This window comes from Vitis vinifera, chromosome 8, assembly GCF_030704535.1.
Source record: "Vitis vinifera cultivar Pinot Noir 40024 chromosome 8, ASM3070453v1".
NCBI classification, from domain to species: domain Eukaryota; kingdom Viridiplantae; phylum Streptophyta; class Magnoliopsida; order Vitales; family Vitaceae; genus Vitis; species Vitis vinifera.
In genome coordinates, this window is record NC_081812.1 from 16,916,489 (window position 1) to 16,941,007 (window position 24,519).

The 24,519-nt window shown below is 34.5% G+C and overlaps 3 protein-coding genes across 5 annotated transcripts; all 3 read left to right on the forward strand.

The window, feature by feature from the left end:
- The first annotated feature begins 2,242 nt into the window (after positions 1 to 2,242).
- Positions 2,243 to 4,217, forward strand: LOC100242662 (large ribosomal subunit protein eL33w). The gene is made up of 5 exons (XM_002277236.4): positions 2,243 to 2,456; positions 2,564 to 2,599; positions 2,681 to 2,909; positions 3,003 to 3,045; positions 3,919 to 4,217. Exons 1-4 carry the CDS (start codon positions 2,425 to 2,427, stop codon positions 3,042 to 3,044), a joined length of 339 nt encoding a protein of 112 aa, XP_002277272.1. The 5' UTR covers positions 2,243 to 2,424; the 3' UTR covers position 3,045; positions 3,919 to 4,217.
- Positions 4,218 to 5,971: 1,754 nt separating this feature from the next.
- On the forward strand, positions 5,972 to 16,426 carry LOC100264950 (neutral ceramidase 2). Of its 3 annotated transcripts, XM_010655910.3 has the most exons (12): positions 5,972 to 6,415; positions 6,983 to 7,065; positions 7,523 to 7,672; positions 7,771 to 8,152; positions 8,490 to 8,698; positions 9,599 to 9,955; positions 13,219 to 13,483; positions 13,580 to 13,850; positions 13,959 to 14,084; positions 14,836 to 14,899; positions 15,229 to 15,395; positions 15,688 to 16,426. In XM_010655910.3, the coding sequence occupies exons 4-12, from the start codon at positions 7,809 to 7,811 to the stop codon at positions 16,234 to 16,236; spliced, it is 2,352 nt and encodes a 783-aa protein (XP_010654212.1). In that variant the 5' UTR covers positions 5,972 to 6,415; positions 6,983 to 7,065; positions 7,523 to 7,672; positions 7,771 to 7,808; the 3' UTR covers positions 16,237 to 16,426. The 3 variants fall into 3 exon arrangements, with proteins under 3 accessions (XP_010654212.1, XP_010654213.1, XP_002277379.2); XM_010655911.3 differs by lacking the exon at positions 6,983 to 7,065; XM_002277343.4 differs by lacking the exons at positions 5,972 to 6,415; positions 6,983 to 7,065 and adding an exon at positions 6,443 to 6,982.
- A 2,012-nt stretch (positions 16,427 to 18,438) lies between these two features.
- Positions 18,439 to 24,394, forward strand: LOC100259754 (probable sugar phosphate/phosphate translocator At3g11320). The gene is made up of 4 exons (XM_002277323.4): positions 18,439 to 19,336; positions 21,362 to 21,465; positions 21,607 to 21,835; positions 23,924 to 24,394. Exons 1-4 carry the CDS (start codon positions 18,896 to 18,898, stop codon positions 24,068 to 24,070), a joined length of 921 nt encoding a protein of 306 aa, XP_002277359.1. The 5' UTR covers positions 18,439 to 18,895; the 3' UTR covers positions 24,071 to 24,394.
- The last annotated feature ends 125 nt before the right edge of the window (positions 24,395 to 24,519 follow it).

Here is a 24,519-nt window from a genome sequence, read left to right on the forward strand (position 1 = left end):
AACGTTTATGGGAGTTTGTAAAAAACTCAACTTACTAATCAAATAAAAAATATTTAGATGCATCATTATGACATATTATAAGGCCCCAATAATACTCTTATTGAGGGAAGTTTCTATCATAAGATTTTCACCCTTCCTTGATAAAAAATTTTCCTATTGAGTTCAAATAGCTTTATAGCAACTGTAGCTTCATATTAGGACAAATCCATGTAAAATGAATATAATCATTAACAAAATGAATATAATTGGTGTTTCTAGTTAAATATTAGTGTGTGAACTATAGAGGTGAAGTAGTTTAGGTTTCAAAATTATGAAAGGGATTTTGCACGTATTTCGGACTTTAAGGACTTTTATTTAGTGAAAAAATGCACATATTTAAGACTTGCCTACAAACCTTAACATTACGGTGACCAAGACTTTGATGTCATACATTGGAATTCAAAGAAAATGTAGAAACAAATGAACAAAATGAAGTAAAACTATGTTTGACACAAGTAGAAAACACAATAGAACTACAACAATTAACAACATTGAGAAGTAGCATTTGTTCGGGGATCATGCAATAAGTAGAGTTTTGGGTCAAAATGACCCTTTTAAAAAAAAAATTGTAACATCTAACCACTCTCTAAAACTTATGTTTAAATTGGTTTATTTGGTGCCACGTTTTTTTTTTTTTTTTTTTTTGTCATTTTGGTTAAAGTCACAATTGGCAACTGCGACTTCATTTTTTAACTAAAGCCATAATTTTCAATTACGGTTTTATTTTTAAACTAAAGCCGCAGTTTGCAACTACGACTTCATTTTTGAATTAAAGTTACAGTTGTCAACTGCGACTTTAGTTAATTTTTTTTTTAAATAAAAAATTTAATTAAAAATTATTAAATTATAATTTATGATTGAAATTTAAAAATATACTTAAATAATAAATTATTTATATTTAAATTTAAAAATCTAGTATTACTTCAACAAACATAAATTGATAAATAGAATATATTATAAATGAATATTTTATTTATTAATAAATTAATAATCTTAAAATAATAAATTATTTATATTCAAAATCTCAATTATCAATTGCGGCTTAAAAGTATACTATTATTTTGATAAAGATAAATTTATCATAATACAAATAAATTAATACCTTAAAAAACAACAAATTAAATATCTTAAATTAATAATTTATACAATTTTATATATTATTTATATGTTATATAAGTCTATTATTTTAATATTATTAATTTATTAATAAATAAAATATTCATTTATAATATCTTCTATTTATCAATTTATGTTTGTTGAAATAATACTATATTTTTAAATTTAAATATAAAAAAATTATTATTTAATTATATTTTTTAAATTTCAATCATAAATTGTAATTTAATAATTTTTAATTAAAAAAAATTAACTAAAACCTCAATTGACAACTGCGGCTTTAGTTAAAAAATGAAGCTGCAATTGCCAACTAAGGCTTTAGTTCAAAAATGAAACCGTAGTTGACAACTACGGCTTTAGTTTAAAAATGAAGCCGCAGTTGACAATTACGGCTTTAACTAAAATGACGATTTTTATTTTTTTTTAATGATATGATGTTTACGTGGCACTAAAGATGCCAATTTGAACATAAGTTTCAAAGAGTGGTTAGATGTTACAATTTTTTTTTTAAATGGCCATTTTGGCCCAAAACTCCAATAAGTAGATCCTAAACTTAAAACCGCACATTTCATACTATTTATTTATTTTTTAAATTATTGTTTTTTATATATTTTTATATTAAAGCATATATCATTTATAAATAAATGCACTATAAAATTTTATATTTTATATTTATTATTTTTTTAAAAAAATTAATTTTACATTTTGTGTTTTGATAATATATATATTATATAAAAGTAGAACATCATTCACAAAAAAATATAGATTTATATTATATCTTTATAAATAATTTTAAAATTTGAGATAATAATTTTTTTTGATGTCTTAATTCTTTAAAATTATAATTTTTTAATGTAAATCTCTAAATCTTCTTATATATTTTATAAAAGAGTCATTATTACTTTCTGATTTTATAAATAAAAAAATAAGAAATGCATTCAAATAGATAATTAAATAAATAAATAAGATCACATAAATTTTTATATAAAAAATTATACTTGTATTTTACATACATTTAAAAAGAAAAAAATATAAAAAAAAATCAAATTTATTTTATTTTTATATTCAAATATATTTTGAGCGCATAATATTTAGCTTTGAAGATATAAAATAAAAAAATAGCAGTTTATTGCGTGTGGCGGTCTCTACAAAAGGGCACGCCAGAGCCAAACAATAGTTTGGGCATTAGGGTTTCTTGACTCTTGGTGGCCGAACTAGGTTTTCTCGACTCTCTTGTGGCGCTCTGCGGGTTACTCTCTTCCCATCAAAATGGTTAAAGGTCGTCAAGGAGAGCGAGTCAGGTCCAAGATTTTTCTTCATTTCAATCTTCCTATTGTTTTTTTTAATCTTCTTCAACCCAAATTATATCTAGTCACTTCTTTGAATCTCATTTCATTTTCATCTACAGGCTCTATGTCCGAGGAACGATTCTCGGCTACAAAAGGTACCAAAACACTGAAACCCTAATCCTATTGTTTGACTTCAAGAAGTGATTGCATTATTGTTGATGGTTAATTGGGTTTAGGTCGAAATCGAACCAGTACCCGAACACATCTCTGATTCAGATCGAAGGGGTGAACACGAAGGAAGAGGTTGCGTGGTACTGTGGTAAGCGCATGGCTTACATTTACAAGGCCAAGGTCAAGAAGGATGGTTCCCACTTTCGCTGCATTTGGGGAAAGGTCACTAGGCCTCACGGTAACAGTGGGGTCGTTCGCGCCAAATTCAAGTCGAACCTTCCTCCCAAATCAATGGTCTGACTTCTAGTTCGACTTCCTTTTTTCTGTGTTTATTATAGCTTTGGAGTTTTGATCCTGATTTTGGGATTTTTTGGTTTTCTTGTACAGGGAGCTAGGGTTAGGGTTTTCATGTACCCGAGCAACATTTGAGGTACGGTCTGTTTCTTTATAATCTCATTACAAAAATCTAGAACCGTTGTAGTTTCATTCGGTAAACTCGGAAGCATGAACTTGGGGGTTTGGAATAGGAATTGATGCCCTAGTCCTTGTCACATGGTTCTGATGATTTATATATTCCTAAGAATTGCAATTATAAATTGAATGCATTCCGTGTAATCAAATGCGGATGTACTTTCATAAATTGATGTTGAGTTGTGGTGGCTGGAACAGTATGAAATTTGTTTTAACCATTCATTTTTTGTTTTTCTTGTCTGATTTTGGCTGATGCATTTTTTTGAACTGAACTGGAATGATGTATCAAGTCATTCATAAATGTTGCTTGTAGTGACTAAGGAATGATTAATACTAACCAAGTTTTATAGTTGGATTGGAATACTATTGATGTTTGTTGGCCATGAACCCGAATATCCGACCAGACCATAAGGATCATTTAATATCTAACGCTTCGGTGAACTGGAGATGACTTGATGCATCCTTTGCTTATAATGTTTATCATGTTTCACTGATATATGTTTTGTTTGGAGCTACCATTCCCTTATTTCCTAATTTGTTAGTTGTTAACTTGTTCCTAACTATTAGATCAGTTGTGACTTGTACTATTTGTAAATAGTTTCCCCTGTAAGACTCTAGTTTATATGAAGCCTCAGATCATGGTTGCCCATATAAGAATACCATACTGCCCCTACTGGTTGCATCAGCACTATCTCATTTTTATTTTTGCTATTACCTTTGACATATACATTTATCTTGTATACTCTTTTCTCTGCTTATGTTGTGATGACATTATCACATCATTTACCTTGTTTTTTGTTGTCATTAATTTTTTGTTCTATTTCAATTGCAGCTTGCCGGTTCATGTACATTCTAGATTGCGCAGGATTAGTTGAATCATGTGACTTCCAGTATGTTACTTTCTATTGGGTTTACTTAAAAGGTTTTGTACTTTGACACTGCTAGGTCATTATTCTGTTTTTTTTTTTTTCTTTAAATTTATTTTGGGTGGAAGGCTTATCTTTGATAACACCAATGGTTAGCTCTAGACTTGGGCTTTTCCCCTCTATTTTGTTTGCTGAGTTACTGGTCGTGTTTTCAGATTTTACTTCCAACTTTATGAGAAGTGATGATTAGTATTTTTTTGGTGAATTCAATTTGATCATTTTAAGCATGATTCTATGAAGCAAGTTATTTATGGCTTGATGTGGGATTTAAGTGGTTCCCACATTTTCAATGCCTGGTGAATGGTGAGGTTTCCATGATTCCATGTTAACAAGAAGCTGTTGCAGTCATATTTAATTGTGATTCTGTTCCTCATAATAGCATTTTAGTGCTTGCTTGATCATGTGTTCCCGATCAAGGCTGTTTCATAGTTCTGTTATGAAAAACCATGGCGCTTTTATATCCTTGATTTGTGTGCTGGGCAATAGCTTATAGCGAGCTGTATCTTACTGTAATGTTAAGATCAAGTCAGTTAAGCATCTGCATCTAATTGAAATGTTTGGCAAATATTAAACATGCAACATGTCGTGTAACCCATTTAATAATCAGATTCTTCTATTTAATAATTGGATAGAGTTAGGTTTTGTATATATTTATATGATTAATGTTTGAACCAAATATGTTTGAACCAAATATGTTTATCACTCAATTAACTATTTATTTAAAAACAAGTTTAAAATGTGTTAAATATGGGTTAAATTGTTTAGAGATATAATTAGGTTAATCAATGGTATTATTAAATGAGTTAATTTGGATAAAATTCATGTTTTGCACGAGAGAGAAGGTTACATTTTGATGATGTGGATAAATATCATCATACTTCTCAAATTGATTTATTTATTTTTACTAACTAGGTCTTAAATCATCTTGTTATCCATCTTAATATGCAGCAGCAATGCTGGAATAGCTTTTTTCCAAGGTAGTGTGCTAAAATCTCGAGGCTGGAAGTTTTGAAGAAGAATGTCATTTGGTATAGGGTTATATGAAAGGATTTTCTTCTGATGATGTTGCTGAAAACCATAGGTTAAGTGATTAACCAACATTCAGCCATTAGGAGATGTGGTGGCAGTTTCCTTTGGATAAAAACCATGATATATTTAACATTGGTTAATGCCACCATGCCTGGCTGCGGTTCTAAATATATGAAAATGGTAAAAAGTAAGATTATAGGAGTATAAAAAAAATGATAACAGGCAATGTGGTAGGGGGGACATGTGAATCTTATCTACAGCATTCATGCATTAATAAAAAAATCGGGACGAGCCTTGTTGCTCACGTTTATTTAATATGTTGAGGGATTTTTATGAGTGGTTAAACCAATGCAAAATAGAGTTATTTGATTAAAGGGGATGAAGCAATCGCTTACATATAAGAATATAATCTCCAAGTTTTAGAAATATGTTGTATGCAAAATTCCTTTCATCAATTTTTTTTTTTTATCCCATTTCAAAAAGTGTTAAGGATAATCTTAAATTCATGTTCTATTTATAATTTTTAATAAGTCGAGATTATTTTTTTCTAATGTGTGCTATTTTGTCAATTTGGCAGAAATATTGTTTACAAAATATGATATTTGGATTTAGGGTTTTACATTGCCTAAGCCTAGCAGCACCATTGTAATAAGGAATACTTGGGTTTAAGAGACCAATCTTCATATTTTTTTTAATTATGAATATAATTTAAAATGGATAAATATATTTTTGATATTATTTTACAAAAAGTGCGATAAGGGATATTTTTGTTCCAAAAGCGATTATTCTTGTTTGAAAAAAATGAGGTCACTTTTCGAATTCTTTTTGACGTTTCTAATCATATATCCTTGTAATAATGAACGAGCGACTTGAGCAGAGGGTTATCATAAGGCTTGAAGTTTTACAATAAATTTAAGTAATTTTCAAGCGTTTGATTCGGTTCAAAGTTTGTATTGGACAATCGAGTCGTATGCGAAGGAAATTTAAATTTCATCCAATTTATTTTATTTTGAATTAAAAAGTTTCCCATCAGAAATTCCTTCTTTTGGCATAAATTTCAAAATTTGGACCAAACAGCTAAAGCGACTCTTGGATTTTTTAACAGTGGCCGATCTGCTTTGGTTTAATCCGTTTCCAAAAAGCAGTCTTGCTTTTCCAGGTTCCTCCGTCATCTCTGATATGAACCAAACTGCAGCTTTTAGTTTTTTTGTTCTTGTATTTCTCATCGGCTTTGGGGGTAAAACCTGAATGAGCTGCGTGTAATTTCGTACGCATGTTGTATTTTAACATCATATGGAGAGAAGACTTCTCTGCTGTACAAAATGCAGAAGTGCAAACTTGGTCTATTTCTTCATTACTCAACCAACCTAAGCAGTAAGCACACTCCGTTTTTTTTTTGAGTTTTCTCCTTATTGGGGTTGGAAACGCAGATTTTAGTTTTCTCCGTTTGATGTGGGGTGGCTTCGTTTCCTCTTTAGTGTCGAACTGTAGCGGTTTTTTTTCTCTTTTCCCGCGGCTTCCTTTCATGTAGTGTCAAGACACATTGTTTTTTGTTTGGTTTTCCACCTCCCTGTCGTGGAATTTAATCTAAGATATGCTAAAATTGAAGATGAAAGTGAAGTCATGGTTCCGAAGGGAAAGAGACAAAGGCTTTTTATTTTGAGTACAAGTAATGGAGCGTGGTTGTGGGCTTCGCAGAACGTGCCGTTTTTTGTGAATGATTGTGGAAAACACTATTTTCAACTCTTAAAAGAAGAAGCCCATGAGGTTCCATTTTCTTACCAATGTAGTTTCCCGCTGAAACTGCCAAATGTTGAGTCTATTAGCAATTGATCCTCCCAACCACCACCCTCTCATGTCTTTGTCACCTTAGGGTTTAATAATTTCGTTCAACCCTTCCTCTCTCTCACTCTCACTCTGTGTCTCTGGGTTTGCTTTCAGGTAAGAAAATTTCTGATTCTCTTTTCCTCTGAGGTTCTTTTGGCTCCTGTTTTCTTTTTTGGAGCCGTGATCGCCGGCCTGAAGTGAGTGTTTGTCAGAAGAAATTTTGATTTGGCATAACTTCTGGTTTTGATGATTATGTTATTATTTTTTATTTTAAAATAAAATGCTGAATTGCTGTACAATACAATGGTCGCTTTTTAAGTTAATTTTACATATGGATGGAGAGACACCATAGTTCTGCAGCATCAAGAAAGGAAAAGAAAACTACTTACATTTATCTAGTTGTTTCCTTTTTTTTTTTTTGGTTAGACTGCTTTTATCTAGTCCTTCCAAATAATCTATTCTGTAAACTTTATTTATAAGCTGGTTGATTATCGGGAAATCACCATTGAAGTTGATTATTGGCCAGTTCAACACTATGTTGGAGTTATTAAATGGCCAGATTTTGGTATATCATATAGTTAGTTTGGCTTAATCATAAATGAATGAGATCTGATATGGGTTCTATGGAATTTGTTGAAATCCTCATTGAAATAGGATTTCACTGGCAGAAAGGCAAAGGAAGTTTGGAAAAGCCTGGCACACAGGACTATCAATCCTATTCTCTTAAGGCCACGGAACCTTCCTTACCTCCCTGGTCAATAACAGGTGTTATCAATATGCATAATCAGATCTGAATTGTTGGAGGTTTGTGCTCTGAAACTCAAATTGGATTAGCAGTGTTTCTCTGATTTTCTATGAATTGAGGACTATGTTAACATGGTTTCTCCTTTTCTTTGGTAAAGGACGTCAACAAGGAATACCAATTTTTTGTACAGCACTTATGGAGATGTTTTCTGGTGTCTATGGCTGCAAGCAGAAGCCATCTGCAATGATTTGGTTATGTGTTTTCCTGTTGCTATTACTCCTAAGTGGTAGAGTAACTTCATCCAATTCCCCTTATTTGATTGGCTTAGGAAGCCATGACATAACAGGGCCTGCTGCTGATGTCAACATGATGGGATATGCAAATATGGAGCAGATAGCATCTGGGGTTCACTTCAGGTTACGAGCTCGTACATTCATTGTGGCAGAACCCGAGGGGGATCGTGTGGTTTTTGTAAACCTTGATGCTTGCATGGCCTCACAACTTGTCAAAATAAAAGTTATAGAAAGATTGAGAGTAAGGTAAATAACTGACCTTATATTTTGATTTCTACTTCTGATTCTGCTTTTGCAGGTAAATGATAAATTGATAGAGTGGAAGGCTCACTCAATTAGATCTTTAATGCATTTTTGACATAGTAATTTGTTATTTTATCTAGGTTAATCATGGAAATTCTATAGAGCTTCATTAGCACTTTTGAAGGAAAATGAGTATTAACTATGCCCTAGATCTGCAAGTTTCAGTTTTCCTTATTGATATGCCTTCAGAAGTTGGTTCCATTCCTTGGATTGATTTACTGGACTGCTTCTAATGAATTGTTTGTTTGAATAATTACATTTTCTATTTTCCTTTGTTTAGGTATGGTAACCTGTATACTGAACAGAATGTCGCCATTAGTGGTATTCACAGCCATGCTGGGTCGGGAGGCTATCTTCAATATATAGTATATATTGTAACATCTCTTGGATTTGTACGGCAGTCATTTGATGTTCTTGTTGATGGCATTGAGAAAAGTATTACAATGGCTCATGATAATCTTCGGCCAGGATCAATTTTTGTAAATGAAGGTAAGGAAAACAACTGATGATCCATATTCCATATTGTCTTCGCTTGCTACAATTTAGTAGAGCAGATCCTACCTTGTACCCTTCCGTGAAATAACTTGCCCAAAAAGACCAAAGCTCTATCTCTGATCCACATCTACATGAGAGAGAAGAGACCCTATACCTAATTTACTCAGGAGGTGGTCAATGGACAGTTCTACCTTGTAGTCTTTGGTGAAAGAACTTGCCCAAAAAAGACCAAAGCTCTATCTGATCCACAGACTACATGAGAGAGAAGAGATCCCATAGCTGATTTACTTTGGAGATTCTAAAAGGACACAGATTTTTATCTTTGCTCTTCTGTTTGTTTCAGGAACTTGGTCTTATGGTGTCAAAGCATTTTAGCAACCAAAAAAGAAATGGATTTTATACCATAAATGGCTATGTCCAAAGAAAAATGATTTTCTTTTCTTTTTGTACTATAATTTGTGAAATCTGTTTAGAATGCATATCTAAGAAAATTTTTCTGGGGCTTTATTTCTCTGCTGTAACTAATTTCTTTTGTTCTTCCCTCAGTGTTACATGACCAGATTCAATTTTTGTATTTATTTCCTTTTGCTGCTGAATGGGGCTTAACTAGTATATTTAATCAGATGTATTTAACACTTTGTCATTCAAGTTTATTTTAGGATGTATGTTGTGTTTTGCTTATCTCTGGGCTGGATGTTTGTCTACTGGACCTAATAGTCCCAGTTATAGCATTATTTAGGAAACATTTGTATGGGGGGAGTTAAAGCTCAAATCCCATCAACTTGATAGTTTTAGACTTAATATGTTTCACTATATTTCAGTTGATGCTCCTGAAATATTGTGAGATTGTTCCTTCTCATTTTTAACTATTGACTGTAAATTGTGGTTTATCAGGAGAGATCTTGGATGCCAGTATAAATCGTAGTCCTAGTGCTTATCTCAATAATCCAGTTGAAGAAAGGAGTAAATATAAGTATGATGTTGACAAAGAGATGACCCTTATTAAGTTTGTTGATGATGAGTGGGGCCCAGTGGGCAGCTTTAACTGGTTTGCAACTCATGGAACTTCTATGAGTCGTACCAACTCATTGATAAGTGGTGACAACAAAGGAGCTGCTGCACGATTTATGGAGGATTGGTTTGAACAGAATGTTTTCCTGAATGGTTCTGAAAGCTCATATTTCGGTCAGTCTGGCTCTACCAGACTCCCTCGAAGAGTCTCAAGCATAATTCCTGATCTCCATGAAGAACGTAAGTTAACACTGCTTCTTTAAGAATAATAAATGCTTACTATGTTGCATTGAGAATTCTGGTATTTATGTAGCCCATGTATTATGGGATTAAATTTTTTCATTCTTTTTCTCCCATAACCTGCTTAGATAATTGTGCCCTTGTCTGTCCACTGCAGTTGCTTCAACATACCAATGCACTTAGGATGGTCCAAACTTTGTTATAATTGATTATGCATCCCTCAAAGCTAAATAAGCAATCTTATTGTCTTGGATCCTGTCCCCCAAGAAAGTGTGCAAAATTTGATGCTTAAGACAATCTCTTCAAGTTTTATTTCCAAGAACTCCATCCCTTAAAGTAATCCTTATTTGTTCTACCATATGGGGTTTACCACTCCCTAATCCTGAACTAATTCAACGTTCCATATAAGATCCCCAAGTGAAATGGACAGATCACACTAAGATCGTAGTTTCCCTTAAGACTCTGTTCCCACTGCAACCCTGTAAACTACTCAACATTGAGATAAACTCCTTGTTTAGAAATGGATTCTGCTAGTGGGTCACCCATAAAATGACTTATAGCAAACAATAGGTTGTTAGAATATTGTGATTCTGGTCAAGCATTAGACAATTGTAAACAATTGTGTAATTTAGGAGATCCAACTTATATATTAAACAATTGTGACAATTTCAACTTGGTCCTTAATTTAGAAGGTTCCGATATAAAACTAAGTTGCCTAATAATTAAATAAATTTTTTTTGAATAACCTTTTTTAATTTGATCATGAAAGTATAAATAAAATCAATTCTTAAAATTTTTACTAGGTTTTTAGTAATATTAGTTTCTATATAAAACAATAGATATGTGATACCTGAACCGTATATAACCCAGTACAATCACAGAGTGAAAGCTGGCTTAGAGAAAAATGATAGAGAAGGGTTGCCCAACCATATTCAAAGAGGATCAATTACAAAATTATATCCAATGACTTAGGTTTGGAGTATTTATAGCTCTATTCAGTAACTTGATTTCCATTTTTCATGCCTCTATTCAAGGGATTTGAGATAACTATCAGTGATAGCTGCAATGGTTATTTCTTTGATTTCAGATGGTAGCTATACTTTTCACGCATGGTGAACTAGTAATTATCTGAAGTAAACACTGATCTGTTGAGGTCTCATTCTAGATCCCATAATATTTATGCTCCTTGGACCTTGTAAAAGCTCCAAGGTCTCTGCTTGTTGGAACTTCAGATATCTGAAGTTTTATTCTCTACATTAGCCTGCCTTGAAAGCCCTTACCTTGGTAACATGGAAAGCACTATTTGCAATATGTACTACAATGATGCACTTGTTGTCTTTGCAAGGGCATGGCTCATAAAGCCACTTGTTCAAGTGATAAAGGGTTGGGGTGGGTTTGTAGGATGTTTTAGGTTCAAGTCCCAATGGGGACAAAAAGAGGAAAAAGGAAAAAAAATTACCCATTAAAAAACAAATGTTGGGCGCCTTTAGGCCAGAAGGAAGCAGCTCTTCCTCCTTTTTCCTTCTTGTTTTATCTTCTTCCCCACCCAACCTTTTTCCTCACTTCCAGTTCATTTTCCTCATATTCCCTTCCCTCTGGTGATCCCCTCTGCCACTTCTTGGATCCAATGGCTCTTAATATTATTTGGCATCCTCTTGAAAAATCAACCTGTATTCCTTTCTTCTCATTCTTTTCTTTTTCTTATTCATTCCCCTTTTCTTTGGTCCCATGGATGAACTCTTTTTATCAAGCCATGAAAAGGGACAAAGAGTTGCTTCTTTGTTCTAAGTGGCAAGCAACTTAAAGGGTGAAAAAGCCTAAAATCTTTGGGAAGTGGCATTGCTTTTTATGCACTACTCCCTTGGAAAGACAAAGGCTACGTGGAGGTTATGGGATAAAGATCATAATAATTGCATCATGGCAACAGCTTCTTGCTACAGGGCTTGGAGCATAGGACTTTGACAGGAAGCAAAGAGCTCAGCTTTTACAAGGTTTAATTAGCATAACCTTGGGGTCCATGATTTTCTAATTTATCCTTTTTGAATTCAGTTGAGCAACCCTTCTCCATCTTTTTCCTATAAGATATTATATCCTGTAAAATACCCAAGCAGAAAGCTAAATTTTTTTCTCATGATATGATAGGCTGTCAGATCCAGGACTAATTCTTTGGAAAGAACTACCAGTTCAAATTAGAGGAAAAAGAAAACCAATTGCAGGTGTTGGTCAGGATTTTTGACGTAGGATAATCTAAGGAGGGTTGTCTATGATCTAATAGGTGGGTTAGGGCTTTAATCTTTTAGATTTAAGGAGAGAAACAAGAATAAAATTATAGCAGCAGGAAAAAAATATATTGAAAAAGAAATATAAAGAAGAGGGGTAGAAAACCTTAAGAGTTTCACTAAAGTCTTTTTAAGGGTTTCATTTTGAAGAAAAGTAATGGAATCTCACCATTGAAAATTGCAAGATATGCAAAAAAACTTAATAGTATTAATCATGAATCATTAACCTTGTTTTACATTAATTAGTCTTATTTATAGGCTTTAGAAAACTCTAAAAATTGAAAAAGTAAACCTAATGTAACTTATTGGAACTCTTCATTTCCTAAAACTATTAAATCTTTTAAAAAAATTTAAAAGAAACAAAAAAAATTTCTTTTTAGAATTAAAAATTAGTTATAAAAACTGCTTGTAATAAGAGTTTCTAATTAGAAGACTTAAATTCTAAAGACTTGAAAAAGAAACTAAAAATAAAAAAACATGGAAAATAGAAATGTTAGAAATGTTAGAAATGTAGAACCTTCTTTTAAGGAGAAGTCTCCAATAAAAATCTTTCATAATTCTAAATGTAACTCATATACCAACCACTTTCTTTTTTTTTTTTTTTTGATAGGTAGTTTTTTTTTTCCTTTTGTCTCCATTGGGACATGACCCTAGAACCACCCATAAACCCACCCCAACTCTTTACCACTTGAGCCAGGCGTCAAGGGCAACACCAACCACACTAACTAATGACAGTAGAAGACTAAAAAATTGCAAAAATGACCTAATTACCCTTGACAAAGTAATTTAAGAATTCTTTATTTCCTGTCATTCCTTTCTTCGGTAGATCTTGGACAGTCATCTTCATTGATTTTCCAGCCTTTTGTATATTGCCTGTTAGACTCATTGGAGAGCTAATGGGCAGCATCAACTCTTCAGGTCTTTCTTTCCACTGGAAGTAGAAAACATTTCTCTTTTCATAATTTATAAGTTCGTTTGATACAGGTGAGAAATTGATAGAACTTGCTGCTTCCTTCCAACCTTCTCAAGGAAAACCTGCAACAAGGTTCTCAAGTGTTTCAAGGCGAGTCAGGAGTGCTCTTAGGCATGCTGACAAGCCTCAATTCATATCTGCATTCTGTCAATCTAACTGTGGTGATGTAAGCCCAAATGTTCTTGGCACATTTTGCATAGACAGTGGGCTGCCTTGCGATTTCTATCATAGTACCTGTAATGGAAAGAATGAATTGTGCTACGGCCGGGGCCCTGGGTACTTACTGTTCCATTTCTCTAATTTCATGAAGTTTGATGCCAGAATTTTGATACTTGATTGAATATTAAATCATATTTGGTGCTCACTTGGCAGTTATCCTGATGAATTTGAAAGTACACGTATCATTGGTGAAAGACAATACAAAAAAGCTATGGAACTGTTCAACAGTGCAACTGAGAAGTTGAGTGGGAAGATTGTTTACCGACACAGTTATGTAGATTTCTCCAAACTTGAGGTCACATTGTCCAAGGAGGGAGGGGTTACTGAAGTATTGAAAACATGCCCAGCTGCTATGGGGTTTGCTTTTGCTGCAGGAACCACTGATGGACCTGGAGCTTTTGATTTTAAGCAAGGAGATAACAAGGTTACTGGGAGTTTAGTGCCATTAATCCATTTTTTGTGGTATGCTTTGAACCGTAAATTCTAAACGAATGTGGCTCTGTTTTTTCTTCTCTTTTTGGTGCTCTTTCAGGGGAATGTCTTCTGGAGTTTTGTGCGCAACTTGCTGAAAACACCAAATAAGGAGCAGATAGAGTGTCATCTTCCGAAGCCTATCTTGCTTGATACTGGTGAGATGAAGGATCCATATGACTGGGCGGTGAGCTCCAATCTGAATCAGTTTGCACTTAATACATAATATGATGTTATTATTGGTATATGATTTTTGAGCACAAACTCTAGAAATATGAGTTTTGCATTTCATAGCTAGTGTTTTATGTTGGATAATTTCATTTGACATTGGTTGCTGAAATGAGCTAAATGGTCCCTCCTTGAAATCTAGAATCAAACCATGCTAAATGGACTTGTTTGTGGGCATGCCATCTTTGTCTGTGTGACACATTTGTATTGATAATTTTTTGTGGGTTTTTGGCATACGAATTGAGATTTATTGTGATGTTTTATTTCCATTTATGTTTCAAACAAATAATATGCTGTTAGTAGAACATATTTGCAGTGCCAGGAAAAAAGAAAGCAGTTGCTAAATTGTTGTTAATACTGGTTTTCAGCAATCAATTGAAATGCTTCAAGCATTTCGTAGAAAATGAAGTTGGAAACTTTATTGGATCACACTATGAATATGTTATACTAATGCCAGTATCACATAGAAAACTGGAAATATCAAATTGGCTATCAACTTCTGTTGTAGAAAACACACTAATTAGCACTAGTTTTCCCCACAACTCCACAGATGTTTTGAAGAAACAAATGTATAAAAGTATTCTTGTAGTCAGCCTAGCCTAGAGTTGGTGGGATGAAGGCTTTGTTGACTTAATATTTGATCTGTTTTCTTTCTTTACAAGATAAGACATTAGTTGCAGCTTCAAATTCATTTTCCATGGTTTATGCAGCCCTCCATACTTCCAGTTCAAATTTTGCGAATAGGGCAACTTGTCATTCTCAGCGTACCTGGAGGTAAAAGTATTTATCCTTTTTATTTTTCCCCCCCTTTTTGCCAGTATTTCCTTCTACTTCTATAATTTTATTACTCTTCCTACATACTTCCATCCACTGTGTTAAGTTAATGGTATGGAGATCGAAATAACGTGGAAAAAGATTATCTGGTGCCAGAGTTGTAAGGTTCTAGCTGCTTTTGTTCTTGCACTAAAATGTACTGTATTCTGTAAGATGTATCCACTTTCTTGTAGCAGGGATTCGAACTCCAAAAACTTGCATATTCTATTCCTTGGTGGTTGCATGTTGCTCTTAGCAAATAGAAGTCCTAACTTCATTATTCCTTGCAGAATTTACTACAATGGCTGGCAGGCGTCTCCGGGATGCTGTTAAGAGTGTGCTGTACGCTGGGGGTAGCGACTTGGACAGCAATGTCCATATTGTTATTGCTGGGTTGGCAAATACATATTCACAGTATGTGACCACCTTTGAGGAGTACCAGGTGCAGAGATATGAGGTCTGTATTGTCATTCCTCACATTCTAATTTGGGCCAAGTTAAATCCTTTATATATATGTGTATGTATGTATATGTAATGTTCCTATTGGAAAATTATATTTCTCAAACTGGAAGGAGGAATAATTGAAGTGATGAAGAACAATGGTCAAATCCATCACCATTATTCTGGTCAATTTCATTATTTTAATTCTCACCTTCAGGAGGAATTGCAAAAATCAACAAATCTTAGTGTTTTCAAATAGAATCCCCAACATTGAATAGATTCATCCATAACTGGTATTTTGATTGCAGGGAGCCTCTACTCTTTATGGTCCGCATACGCTCAGTGCCTACATTCAGGAGTTTGAGAAACTAGCAATGGCCATTGTGAGAGATGAACAGGTAGCACCAGGTCCACAGCCCCCGGATCTCCTGCAAAGGCAAATCAGCTTGCTACCGCCAGTTATCCTGGACATCACCCCTCCTGGAGTGAATTTTGGGGATATTAAAACTGATGTCCCTCCAAGAGCCATCTTCAGGAAGCGGGACATTGTTACAGTCACCTTCTGGTCTGCATCTCCCAGGAATGACCTCATGACTGAGGGCACATTTGCTCTGGTTGAGATTCTTCATAATCAGGAGAGGTGGGTGCCAGCCTATGATGATGATGATTTCTGCCTTCGTTTTAAGTGGGCGAGGTCTTCAAAACTAAGTCCTCTTAGCCACGCAACCATAGAATGGAGGGTACCGGAATCCGCAGTTTTGGGTGTGTACAGGATGACACATTTTGGAGCTTCGAAGAACATTTTTGGCTCAATCCGCCACTTCACAGGTTCATCTAGTGCCTTTATAGTGGCATAGAGTTGTATTCATTATATTAATTACTGTTGTGAGTTATGTCCATTAGATTCATATAGATCTTGGCTTCAGTGCATAGGTTTTCCAGATAGCAATACAAAAACAAGAAAGATGCACGAGAAACTTGGCCTGAACATCTTTTATCTATTGTGAAGAAAGGAAAATGAGGAGGAGATATTCCCCTTTTGCTCAATCAGTTTGCAGCATATTACCATGCATGGTTGTGTCAACTACTGTTTCTCTCCATCCCTCATCATGCATTTTTTGGATGTGGATCTTCTTATCATCATTTTCTGCATCTCTGAATTTCTAGATTCTCTTTCTATGCATCACCATGGTTTGCTAAATGGAACCACCCTAAAGAAAACGAAGGAACTCTTGAGCCTTGCAGGGATGTGATTTTAACTGTTTACTTGTGAAAAAACCTGAATGAGGAAGTGATGTAGGATAACCCTAGGATGGTTGCCTACACTCCATGATAGGTGGGCTAGAGTTTTATTTTTAGGGTGTAAGGAGAGAAACAAAGAATAAATTTTATGGTAGAGAAAATTATAAGATAAGAAATGGAGAGAAAGAAGAAACAATGAAAAAAAGATGGAAAATCTTAGAGTCTCACTAAGGCCTTCTAGGAGCCTCACCTAGAAGAAAATCAATGGAGTCTTATTATTGAGGGTTGCAACCTTATAATGAAAGAAAGTATAATATTATTTATCAAATTCATTCATTTGATTTACATTGATTAACCTATTTAGGTTTCTCTAATAAATCCAAAGTCTACCAGAACTCTAATAACCTATTATGATTCTAATTCTAATTATAACATCTAAAATCTATTAGGATTCTAATAACTTATCATGAGTCAAATTCTAATTATATTATAACATCTAAAATCTATTAGGACTCTAATAACCTATGACTCAAATTTTAATTATATTATAACTCAACTAGCTAATTGATTCCAATAAATATTAATCCTAATTTAATTCCAAGTAATATTAATCCTACTTTAATTATAACTAATAATAATTCCCTTTTTGATATATATCTTAAAGATTCATCCTCATCAAGAAGAGTTGGCCAATTTACACAACTACCCCAAATGGCTTAAAGATTTCAGATTGCCTTCGTCTTCTTTGCTATCAGCACACACATGGAGGCAACATGAGGAAAAGAAATAAGCCATGAGATTTCTAAGTTAAGTGTCTCTGCATTTAACATACTGTAGAAATCTCTTTCAACTAGGAATGTTAACCGCTGCTCAGTATCTGTCCCACCATTCCAAGCAGTCGCTGGGATAATAAAAGCTTTATGGTAGGAGTAGGACTAGAAAACAAAACCAAAAAAGGAAAAGGGGTAAAAAAGGGAAAGAAAAATAAACACGTGAAACGCATGGATGGGAAGGAAGTGGCCCTTCATCAGTGTTTGCTTTTGTAGTGATGCCTAAACCTACACATTCAGAATCTGTGGGGGTGGAACCGTGTATGTGAATTCACAGGATATGCAGTAGTAGTGGCATATGCGCATTTGAATAGGTCTAAGCCCACCCAAACCTCCACTTGATATTTTCCGCATTAAACTGGAGACTTAGTGCCCCTCCTGAATATGGTGATTTGGAACCTGAATTCGCCAACCTTGGACTTTTGAGTTTTGACCATTCAGCTCAGGGTCTCCCTCTTCCTGCCGCCTTCCAAATCCACCACATTTGACCCTTTTCACCCACACATGAGTTTGTTGACATTTTCACGTTGCAGTTCACGGAGAAGTTGTCTTTCCTCTTTTAACTTCTATTGGAAAATTCAATACCAGTGTAATAAACGGACGTGACCATTTTGGCCTTCCACTTTTATTTTTCTTATCGTATTTATATCCTCTTATTTAAATTTAAAGAGTAAGGCCGTAAGTGTGAGTGACAAATAAAAGCTACAGAGGGAAATATTTTCCTAGACAAAAAGATGTTGTCGCCGTTCGCCGTACGCCTGCTACTAATGATTGAAAGGGTTGTGAAGCAGGGTGATGGGCAAGGATGTCCAATTCTACTACGACAAGTTGCAACGTCGAATTACCGGACCAGTCTTATCACAAATATCTTAACAGGGCGGCTCCCTAACATGGGTGTGGAGAGCGTGTCCGGGTATTTGGTAGATGGGACCCACGCGCCATGCTGCAGGCGTGACTCAGCCTATTCTCTCACAAGACCGGTACGTTCCCACCACTAACAGTTGATTGACCACTCACTCTGGGATTCTCGACTCTTTTTTCCCTTCTAAAACGTTACCTTAAATAAATCCTGAAACGTTTACTCTCTCCTCCCTGTCCCTGCTCCCTGCTCCCTGCGATTAAACCTCTTACGCCTTCGTTTTCTCTCTTCTTTAACACTCTCTACAACAATAATAATTATAATAATAATAAAGAAGGCTTAAAGAAGGGCTTTCACTTTCGTCATTTCAAAACGCTTCCAATCAATCCATCTCTCTCTTTCTAGATCGATACACGCTCTCCTCTCTATCTCTCTCAATAACGCTCCATTATTTCCGGATCGATTATATCCCTCCATTCCTAAATCCTAGCTTTCAGCCTCGCAATTCATGCTCTTCTAGTCCAATCCATTCCGCTTCTGTTCTTATCCCCAAAACCCTAGAAAAAAAAAAAATCAATCAAGCTCATGAAGGGGTCGAGCCGGTGGTTCACGATCGGCCTCGTCACCTCTTGGTACTCCTCCAACATTGGGGTTTTGCTCCTCAACAAGTACTTGCTCAGCAACTATGGCTTCAAGTACCCTATCTTCCTCACCATGTGTCACATGATGGCCTGTTCGCTTCTCAGCTATATTGCTATTGCTTGGATGAAGATGGTTCCTTTGCAGACCATACGGTCTCGAGCACAGTTCTTGAAAATTTCCTGTCTCAGTCTTGTTTTTTGCTCGTCGGTGGTTTGTGGGAACGTCTCTCTTCGGTACCTTCCGGTGTCGTTCAATCAGGCGGTCGGGGCCACCACGCCCTTCTTTACGGCTGTGTTCGCTTATTTAATGAAGGAGAAAAGGGAGGATTGGATAACCTATCTGACTTTGATTCCTGTGGTCACCGGCGTCATCATTGCCAGCGGGGTAAGATTTTCTTTTTCAACTTTATCTTTCAATTTCAATTGAACTCCACTTTCTTCCTCTTTAGTTTTTATGTTTTAGATTGCTTGGTAACATAAGAATAGGATCTGTTTTGATATATATGTTGATGAAAAAAATCAAATTGACAAAATGATGCATATGGAAGTAAAAAATAAAATAACAATATGAAAATGCAATTCAGTGTGACTCCCACATATTTGATTTTGGTTTTCCAAGGATGCATTGCATTGCCCTGCACAATCCTGTGTCCTTTGACTTAAACAGAATTGGTTTTGGTTAGATTGAAGAAAATTATTGGCAGCTTGTGTTACTAGATCAGAAAGAAATTATCTTCTTGTGTGGATAATGTCACTAATAGAATTTTTGACAGAAATTATGCCTTCCCAGCATTTTTGTTGCTGCAGGTAAACAGGGTACATAAAGGCTTGAAAATTGGGTTGATTTGGATGAATCTTGAACATTACTGTTGTATTAATTTTTCTAGTGATTTTATTCTTAACAAATTACCAACAACAAAAATCTTAATAAGAAGTTCATTTTACTTAGTAGTAAATGGGTATGAACAAACTTAATTTAAATAAACCAAATCCAGTTCCCACCATTTGCATTTAGCATAAGTATCATTTATAATTCGGTTAAATCAAGAACAGTAACTGATTCATCATGCCTAAATTTAGCTCTTTCTGGTTTCATTATTATTTCTAAAAGTCTGAACTTGAACCATGTTTTTTCACTCCACAATGTGAATTGGTTTACTGCATGTAACCAAACCTTCTTGACAATTTCTCTTATCTGTCTCTCTTTTACATTGAATTTCTTTTGAATAATTTATTTATACCCTTATTGACCTCAAAATCTGATGAATAGAACCTTGATTGACTAAATTATATATAATAATATATGGCTAATCTTTAGGGTATATATAATAATATATGACTAATCATATGGGATTGTGTAAATTTTCCCCTTTCATTTTGGTAGCTAATGTACCGCACCACTCACTCACAGAAGCATATTTTCATTTCATTTATCCTGCAATAGTTCTAATTTTAAGGTCTTCTTAAGTTTCTCCCTTATGGGTGACCAAACTAGGATAAGGTTAATGGTCTTTCATGTTAATTTCCCAGCAACAGTTTTCTCCAGTTCTTACTTTTTTTCCCCAGATTCTACTTAGTATACTCTTTATTCATAGCTTGCATATCCCTGAATCCTCTAATTCATGAGTGTTTCCTGCATTCCAGTTTTTGGCATATCCTAATTTTGGTACCTTCAATTAAAACTGTCAACAAACAATGTCCACAATGGCCCTCTTCTTGTCAATTTGTGGTTATTCCATTAATTACTACTCAAAAGGATCAGACAGGAATGATGGCTCTAATATAGCCTTATTCTGTTTCAAAACCCTGTTGTATCTTCTTCTCTTGGTTTGTCAAGCTGGTTGCAAATTCAGTCAATGGTCAAGTTTATATATTATTTGAATCTAATGACCTTCCACAATTTCACCACATTCTCTTTGTCTCTTTCCTAAGCAAAGAGCTGTCAGTTGAGTTATGCTTCACAGAGTGGAATGCTAGGAAGCTGGGGAAATTGCATGTCTACAAGACAAAGTTTGTTGAGGAGATTGATGAGGTATACTCTTATAGGCTATGAGAACAGGAACAGTTATTGAGATGGTCAGTGGTGCCTAGAGAGAAAACCAATGGTGGAAAGTGTCAATAGATATCAGTTATGATGCTGGTAGGGGTTTTGTAGAAGGAGAAGAGGAAAATTGAGGAAATTGTTGAATTTGCACTGAGAATCTGGCTTTTCAAATGGTGTAGTATTTGTGTTGCAAAGCCCTAGTTGAATAAGCATTGCTTTTTGTGATTTATTGTGTCTACCTGATCTTAAATGGTGTTCATGATATGTATTTTGTTTATTTATGAGATCCTTGCTGATTTTCAGTATTTTGTTTTCTGGAGCAAAAAGTTATGTTTATCTTTATGAAAATTTATTATATGGCTGTAGGGTGAACCGAGTTTCCATATGTTTGGGTTTATAATATGCATTTCGGCTACAGCTGCAAGGGCTTTTAAGTCAGTGCTTCAAGGGAAATTGCTGACCTCAGAAGGGTATTAAATCTCCCTCTCTCTCTCTCTCTCTGATTTTTCTTTTTTTCTTTTTTTGTTAAAAGTTAAAGACAAATTAGGAACTTAAGGTACACATTGTTCTGTTTCATCAGTGTAGACTAAAATGATCCAAAATTTTTCCAGGGAAAAGTTGAATTCTATGAACCTTCTGCTGTACATGGCTCCAATAGCTGTTGCATTCTTAATTCCTGCAACACTAATTATGGAGGAAAATGTGGTTGCAATTACATTGGCTCTTGCCAGAGATGATATTAAAATAATATGGTATCTCCTCTTCAATTCTGCTCTAGCATATTTTGTGAACTTGACCAATTTCTTGGTCACTAAGCACACCAGTGCTTTAACACTCCAGGTATGGTCCTGAATTTTAACGTGTTTCTTCCTCTTTCATGGTTGCCTGCATATTCTTTTAACACATGCACACGGTATAGCAGTTTCTTGAACACACTGTATTTTCCAACTATTTGAGTTGGCATATGGTTCCTGTATGAGATTTTGACTTTTAAATTGTTTTATTTTCTTTTAATGATCCAAATACTCCATTAACTGAGCATACTTTTACATACTTGTTTACCTAAAGTTTCATGGAAATGTTTTTATATGAAATCTCTTAGATGTATTATTCTTAGATTTTGCCAGTCCTTTGACTTGATCATTGAGTTCAAGTTATACAATATAGCCTTAATAATGCTGATGGTGGCTGATTGAGTATACTTATTAAATTCTCAGAATTTCATATGATGCAATTCACTAAGTGTTATTAGTATAATCAGAAAAACAGAGAAAAGGGTTGGAATTTTACCCCCTTTTCAAAATTCAACTAATAAGAATTGCATGAAAGTGTTTCTGGAATCTATACTGTAAGAGTCCAAGAGAGGATTTGAATATTGTTGAGGAACCAATGTTTCTAAAAGCTTAAGCTGTTAGAATTTGGGCCCACAATATATACCATCTTTCTAACTCTCTCCATACCCATTTTTTACCTATCATCAAAAGAGAAAAAAAAAAGAAAGGAAAAAAACTGTCCATACCCATACATGGAGAGATAGGGACAGACAGTCTCCTTTGGGCTGGTCTAGGGGCTTAATAAATTAGGGAAATCAACATGTAGTACTGTTCAAACTCCTAACATCTCGCTGATTGAGACTCTAATACCATGTTGAGCCATGAAAATGCTTTAGTTGTTAGAATGTGAACCACAATGCATATCATACTCTCTGACAGATATCATAAGCTAAAAGAATTGAAGCTCATAGAAGCAAGTGGTAGCACAACCGTGGTAAATAACTAGAAAAGGCTTCCATCTCAAAAAGGAAGCACCAGTATGTTTGCTTTTTAATATTGATATTGTTTGACAAACTATTGCTCCATCCTACAGCATAATAATTGAATTTGAGAATCTTAATCAAATGGAATTTCCTTAATATAGAGATGAACAACAGCCATCTCATAATGAAAAAACAGTCACATGTGCAACATATGTTTATAATTAGGATTAAGTAGTTCTATAAAAAATTAATTTAGGGGTAACATTGTGCTGCATGAGGAAACATGTGCCTACTCTGTATTTTTGTTTTTTAGCAAATTAGAGATATTAATATTGATATTGTTTGACAAAGCTATTGCTCCATCATACATCATAATAATTGAACTTAAGAATCTGAAATTTGAGCTTGGGAGGTTGCAAATCTATGAGGCAATTACCTCGTTTACATAAAGATCATATTAAATTATCAAATAGTATGCTTTTGGAGAGTAAAATAGGCAGCGGTAACCATGGAAAACACTTCTTAATCATGTGAGCTGTTGTGAGAAATCAAATGGAATTTCCTTGATATAGAGATGAACAATAGCTGTCTCAGAATGTGAAAATAAGGTCACATGTGCAACAGATGTTAATAATTAGGATATAGTAGTCCTATAAAAAAATAATTTATGGATAATATTGTGCTGCATGAAGAAACATGTGCTGACTCTGTATTTTTGTCTTTTAGCAAATTAGAGATATCGATCCTTGGAAAAATCAGTCCCAATAGTTTTGCTATTTATTTAGTCTTGATGTCAAAATAATTAGCTTGATGCCTCTTGAATGTATAATAGGATTATCAGATGAATGATAACTATCTCAGAATAAAAAACAAAGTTCTATGTGTGACAATGTTTCAACCAGTCATGCAAAAATAATTTAGGGGTTATGGTGTGCTGCATAAGGAAATTATGCCTACTCTGTATTTTTGTCATGTGGCAAATTAGAGATATGGATTCTTGAAAAGAGTAATCCCAATCCCAATAATTTTGCTAATTGGTCTTTGATGTCAAAATTATTAGTCTTGGTGCACCATGAATGTACCCTCTGCCAACATTTTGTTATTAGATTAAGAATATCTATTGAGGGGTTTATTACCTACTTGGAGTTTGAATTTGTTTTAAACTTTTGCAGGTCTTGGGGAATGCAAAGGGGGCTGTTGCTGTAGTTATATCAATTTTAATATTTAGAAATCCTGTCTCAGTGACAGGGATGCTGGGCTACATGCTCACTGTTATTGGAGTTGTTCTGTACAGCGAATCCAAGAAACGGAACAAATGAGAACCCTAAACACACACTATCTTGTTTTACTTCTCATGAGGGTGCAGTGGAAGCCTCCAGGCCCATGATCCTAAGATATGCTTGTAGCTGAGGCCATTTCATGGTCCCCATGATTCTTTTACGGGAAATTGGAAAGAAGAATTTCCACTTGTATTAACAGAGAAATTTTAGTAAAAGCTCCTATTTTCCCTGTACTATCAACAGTTCGTTTAGGGGTGGGATTCAGCCCCAATTGGTAATTTTATTTTTCTTCATTTTGTCTTTAAAACCTTGGTGTCATATCTTGATTATTTAATGAAAGATGTATCGATATATTTTTATTTACACTGGAGTTATTATTGTTATTATTATTATGAGTAGCAGTTACATTGTTGGACAAGTACTGTAAGATTGCGGTTGATAGCAACTCTTACCCTATGTTGCGGTTGGTGGTCCTACTGGTTTTCCAT